Raw genomic sequence first — 5,728 nt, 5'->3', positions numbered from 1 at the left:
ACTTTCTGCTCATATAATCAACTTCCGCTTTATGTTGACAACATATGGTCACACGTCAAAGGCCATGTTTGCCCTGAAATGATAGTGTGGGTGTTAATTTACAGCTGCCTTGTAAATTGTACACAATCGTATTCCTGAACACACAGAAGTTCTCAGTCATTTCTGCTCAGTTTTGGTGCACACTAAGTCATGTTTGCATAAGAAAAGTGACACAAAACAAAAACATGCTGAACTATGTGCCCACACGCTTCATTCAACATACCAATATGAACAAAAAATAAAACTAAGTGAATAACAAAATAATAATAAATAATAAAATCAACAGCAAGGGAGACAAGAAAGGCAGAACATAGTCTGTGACATTAAGCAACAATCTGGAGTCAATGTAATAACATGGAAAAGGAGGCAGACTGTGCGCTCCAAAGTTTCAAACCACAGACATAAAGCTCATTTGAGCGGAAAAGCTCAAACAAACAGGAGTTAAATGTTCAGTCGATTATATGGCGGTAAGACGGGAGCAGAGGGTGTCAATTGACTGAAATTACACCACATTAAAAAGGGGAGGAAAATGCAACTAAACACAGAATAGGATAAAAGAAACTGTTCTATGTGAATCACCAGTCCTAGACTGACAAGGTAACAGCTCTTTTACAAACTTGAATATCTAAATTTAGAGATGTGGAATTAAGATTTTGGTCTAATTGATAGAAGAGATGAAGTCAATGAATATTTGGTCAGCGTTAGTCTTTCAAACTAAATGCCAAACATTTGCTGGCACCAGCTTCCAATATGTGAGTTATCTCTTCCATTGTAAACAGAATATTTAGGCATTTGGACAGTTGATCGGACAAAACAGACAGTTTGAAGACATCGCTGTGGGTTCCTGGAAGCTGTGATGTTTTGTTTTTTTCAGTTTTCTAATGTTTTGACTAAACAGTGAATTAAGATTAAGTGAGAATATACTCAGCAGAGTAATTGTTGGTTGCAGGTTGCAGTGGTTGATTATCTGAATTCTGGTTATCTGGATGTTTGTGCTGGAAGATAGTGATTCATGAACGTAAATACCAATCAAACTACATGACAATTTAATCACTGTGCAGAGATACTTCTTTTGGATAACCCCTTCAGAGTTGCGATTTATTAACTAGGACCTTCTCCTGGAGAAGAATAATTTTATTACAAACAATATTTTACACATCGAACACTGTTTTTTCTAAAGCTGACAGCTGTGTTCAAATAACCTCATCTTAATACATCAAGCAACATCTGTTCACTAATTTACACCACATTCTCTGTAGCTGCGGAAAAACTCCTCAACATTCAGATTTAAATAATTTGGTGTTAATATCTACGACACAAGGATCTTTGTACCCTCATTGTAAGATGGAAACCAAAGTTTTTCTAATTTGAGATGACAAATTTGTGTGTAACTCCAGGGCTGAGGAACAAAACCGTTGGTGTTCACCACATAATAATACTGCACTGTACATTAGTCATAGAACTAACACAATACGTCCTTCAAAAAGCACTGTACAATAGAGTTTGTTAAACAAAACGATCCCTACAATGGCAGCAGCACGTGCCAGTGATTACTCATAAGGATCACACTCAATACAGTTTTCATTTACAATATTGACCACAAGTTTGTGACTCAATTATTCTAAATCGCTGGTCTCATATACTTTACAGTAAAGGTTTCCACAATGATTGAGCAAAGTAGTTGAAATCAGAAGGTGTAGCTTTCCCATCACTGACACGTGAGTCATGAAGAAGTGGGTCATCTCTGTTTTGATAACTACTCTCTAGGGCTAAAATGATAAAAAAAAAAATCTGCTTGCACGGTTAGAGATAGTCATCACTGAGGTAGCTGGGTGCTGAAATAAAGAAGACACAAGATGATAAAGCTCAGAGCACTTCAAGTTTCTCTGTTTCTTTCTCACCCTGTGTGCCCAACTTCACACGTTGAACCATTTATTATTTTTATGTGCCTACCACCATTTTTCAGGGGGTTAAAAGTTCGCTTAAGGAGAAATAATTCAGTAGACGATCTACCTCAGAGCGATCTGAGAACTCTCTCCTGATTAGTTTAGATGCATTTCTCCTCCCCTGACTCGGTGCTCAATGACACCTGAAGTGCTGGATCTTTTGGGCAGGACAAGGCTGAAAGGTCCCTGATTGCATTTGTCCCTTTTCTGGTCTGACCTTCAACGCTGCCCTGCTCAAACAAATAAGAAGTTTGCGAGTGTCCGACTGATGATGGTCGTGAACCAGAGAGTCTGTCTACTTTGTGACAGCTTCCAGTGTACACCTCACTTCCCTCCGGCAGGTAGAGGAAGGTCTGGGAGCTGCTGGTGACATCTCGCAGAGAGTCCCGGTTGGAGATGACCGAGGAGAGCTGATGAGCATCTATACAGTGGAAGTTTCCCTGTCTCTGTTGCCTCCTGGCTCCCATTTTACAAAATAGGCACTTGATTTTCTCGATGAGCTTGAGGAGAACAGCCTTGCGCAGCAGGATGTAGATCCAGGGGTCCAGAATAGGGTTGAAGGAAGCAAAGCGTATTGCTCTTAGATCCGGGTTTTTGTCCAACTTCAGCTCAACTGGAGTCTTATAAAGCTGGTTCAAAAACACCTGAGCCTGCAAGGACAATTAGAATATTGGCTGAGTACATGGATAAATGTTTTACATTGTGTGTAAGTGTGCAGCTTTGGATGTGCCTATGTGTGTGTTTGAGAGTGAGTGAGCCACTGATAAAAACATGGCAGCAGTTATTAAGAACAAAAGAAATATGTTTAACTTTGCTTTCAAACCATTTACACAGATTTGGATCAAATTACGTGAGTAAATCGTTCTATAAACAAAACAAATCTCCATTTGTGTGTAAGCGAGTCCTGCGTAAAACGTGCGTAATGGTTAGATTTAAACCCACAGGGAGCAATGAAAGGTGAACTTACAACAAGTGGGATGGAGCAGATGAGCACCACTGCCGACGTGCCTATGAGCAGGATAACCATCTGAATTTCTGCACCGGCTAGACGCCCAAAGCTGCGTCCTCCTCTCCTCCGCGGGTCCACGCTGCGCCCCAGATCGGTTCCCAGCGACATCCTGCGCACGAAGCGCCGGTGCATTCGGATCAAAGCCACACACACCAGCACGTTACAAATTACGGTGACGAGAATAAGCAGAGAGCTGAAACCTGCATACATGTAGGTGTAAGCTGCATCGCTGGTCTTGTTGCTCCTCCACTCTAAAAAACACCAGGTTTGGGGATATTGTTTCTTGACCTGTCCAAAGCCCATAATCGGCAGGGCGCAGAAAAGCGCGTTGGAGATGTAGATCGCTAGGAGGGTCAAACCTGCCAGTTTTTGGTCCACATAGTCATTGTAGAAGTAGGCATGGTTTATAGCGATGTATCTCTCCACGGACATGGCACAGATGATGCTGAGTCCTGCCAGAGAGAAGAAAAGCATGGTGAATCCAAAGTACTGGCACAGGGGGTCCTCCCCGGGCCAAGATCCCTTCACATAAATGGCGATGGTGACCGGACTGGCCAGCAGCGTGCCCAGGAGGTCCGTGACTGCCAGTCCACAAACCAGCGTGTAAAATGTGGTTTCTTTCTGTTCTTTGCGAGATTTACAAAGAACCACGATGGCGATGAGATTCCCAACCACGCCGAAAATGAACATGATGGACGGGATGGTCGGGACCATCGTCCTCCCTGTCATCGATTGATTATTCATTGTTAAGCCTTTCAAGCGCAGTTCAAGAAGAGTGAAACAACTTTTCTCAACGCCAGTATTTCCAGTCCAAAGCATGAAACTTACTTGCACTTGAAAGAAGCCTGAGCAACATTGTCGAAGTCAGAAAAAAAAGCAGCTTCCACCTTATCTTAAAAAAACAACTTCCACAGAGAGTTCAGCTCCCCCACCTCATCCTCTGTATGGTTCTGCTGTGATTAGTGGTGTTTGCTATCAGATCCTCCGCTAGCTGTGCAAGACAGAAGCAGATTTCACTCACCAGGACAGACAGATGAAAGCAACCAACAGACACCACTGACTTCATTGAAATGAGGCTCTGCCCTCAAGCTTTCTGCAGAGTTCAGTCCCTCCCCTTCATTTCACTTCACAACCCTCATCAGCTGTTGGACATTATAGTGTAACATCATCACACAGGTGTCAACCTAAACTCACTGCAAATGCTGTACAAAATTGACATAGTTTATGATTATTATTATTATTATTATTAAATGAAGTCATACCTCAAAAACTTTAATGTAATTTTGTGCTTTTAAAGTTACCTGAAAGTAAAAAATAATATTTAACTTAAACTTTCATTTTACTAAATGAATGGAGGCTCCTATCTGCAGGAACTTAGAATCAGTTTCAGCTACAACATGCAGAATAAGTTCATTGTTAGAACCAAATATTCCTGTAATTTTAAAGACTGGTGTAAAAAGTTTCACTTCTACTGTTCATTTAAGAAAAAAGGCACATTTGAGGAGATGTGAGATATACTAAATACATTATTTGAATGACTTTAATCATGTTTTTCAGTAAAACAACACAGTAAAAGACTTTAAATCCACAAGTGTATATAATATGATATAATGAAAAAAAGATTCAACTATTGATAAGGATCAACAAAATGTCAAATGGCTTGCCACAAACAAATCAATTGTTCCCGGAGCTCTTAGTGACTAGTTCACTAAATCTCATGCATTTATAAAACTGTCAGGTATCCTGCCGACAAAAAGTCAAATACTGTCAGTAAAAATAGATCCTCTCTGGAAAAATGATAAGCATTTCTTATTGTTGTTGTGTTTCATTACAAGGTTGAAGAGACTGTTTCTTGGATCATGTTGTTATAAGAACATTTTTTATCAAGCCATTAAAATTCAGTCCTCTAACAAATTAAGACATGCTAAACATAATTTGTGCCCACCACTTCCACTGTAGCAAACAAACATCACGTCCTGCTGAGGGACAGTGACGACATCAGTGTCCCTGACATGATGGCAGGTCTGGTGACTTAAACTGCAAAACAAAACGTTTGATTATTCACTTTATAAATATCTGGAATCAGATTTTTCTCTGTCCGAAACGTCCAGGCTTGATTTCTTCAAAAGAATAAAAAGAAAGAAGGTTATTTCTCCCACTTGTGAGCTGTTACATTCATTTGAGACACTACAGATGAACCTGAACGGAAGCCTTATCGGAAATGTATTTTATTTATGATCGATATAGACAAGCACCATTTAGATTTATGAGTTTTTAAAGCAGTTTTTAACAGTGATCTATTTTCATGTTTGATTCTGATGAATAAACACAACTGAGAATTAACAGGGTTGCATTTATCACAAATAAATCGTAAAACATGTCTGATAATTAGTGACATTTTGATTTTTGTTTTCACAGACCGTAAAACAAATGTTTTAGATCCGGGTTTTCAACTAGAGTCTTATAAAGCTGGTTCAAAAACAACTGAGCCGGCAAGGAAAATGAGAATAGTGGCAGAGTTGATGGATAAATGTTTTAAAATGTGTGTAAGTGTGTGAGTGATTAAGAGGAAGAGGGAGAAATCCATTAATGAAAACATGGGTGTAGCCAAAAGAAAAAGAAGGAAGGGGAAAGTAAAAAGAAAAGAAAAAAAAAGAGTGAAAAAACACTAAGAAGCATTAGGTCTGCATCCGTTGCAGAGCTGTAGCGACTTGACTTTGGTTTGTCTCCAGTC

The 5,728-nt window shown here is 39.8% G+C and overlaps 1 protein-coding gene across 1 annotated transcript; it reads right to left on the bottom strand.

Annotated features, from left to right (window-relative positions):
• Positions 1–225: 225 nt before the first annotated feature.
• Positions 226–4,037, bottom strand: ptger4a (prostaglandin E receptor 4 (subtype EP4) a). The gene is made up of 2 exons (XM_056375365.1): positions 2,953–4,037; positions 226–2,635 (listed from the first exon to the last, which is right to left on the bottom strand). The coding sequence occupies exons 1-2, from the start codon at positions 3,811–3,813 to the stop codon at positions 2,087–2,089; spliced, it is 1,410 nt and encodes a 469-aa protein (XP_056231340.1). The 5' UTR covers positions 3,814–4,037; the 3' UTR covers positions 226–2,086.
• Between the last annotated feature and the right edge of the window lie 1,691 nt (positions 4,038–5,728).

This window comes from Seriola aureovittata, chromosome 5, assembly GCF_021018895.1.
Source record: "Seriola aureovittata isolate HTS-2021-v1 ecotype China chromosome 5, ASM2101889v1, whole genome shotgun sequence".
Taxonomy (NCBI): domain Eukaryota; kingdom Metazoa; phylum Chordata; class Actinopteri; order Carangiformes; family Carangidae; genus Seriola; species Seriola aureovittata.
Note: the sequence above shows the minus strand (reverse complement) of the source record. Positions and strands in the feature narration are given on the sequence as shown.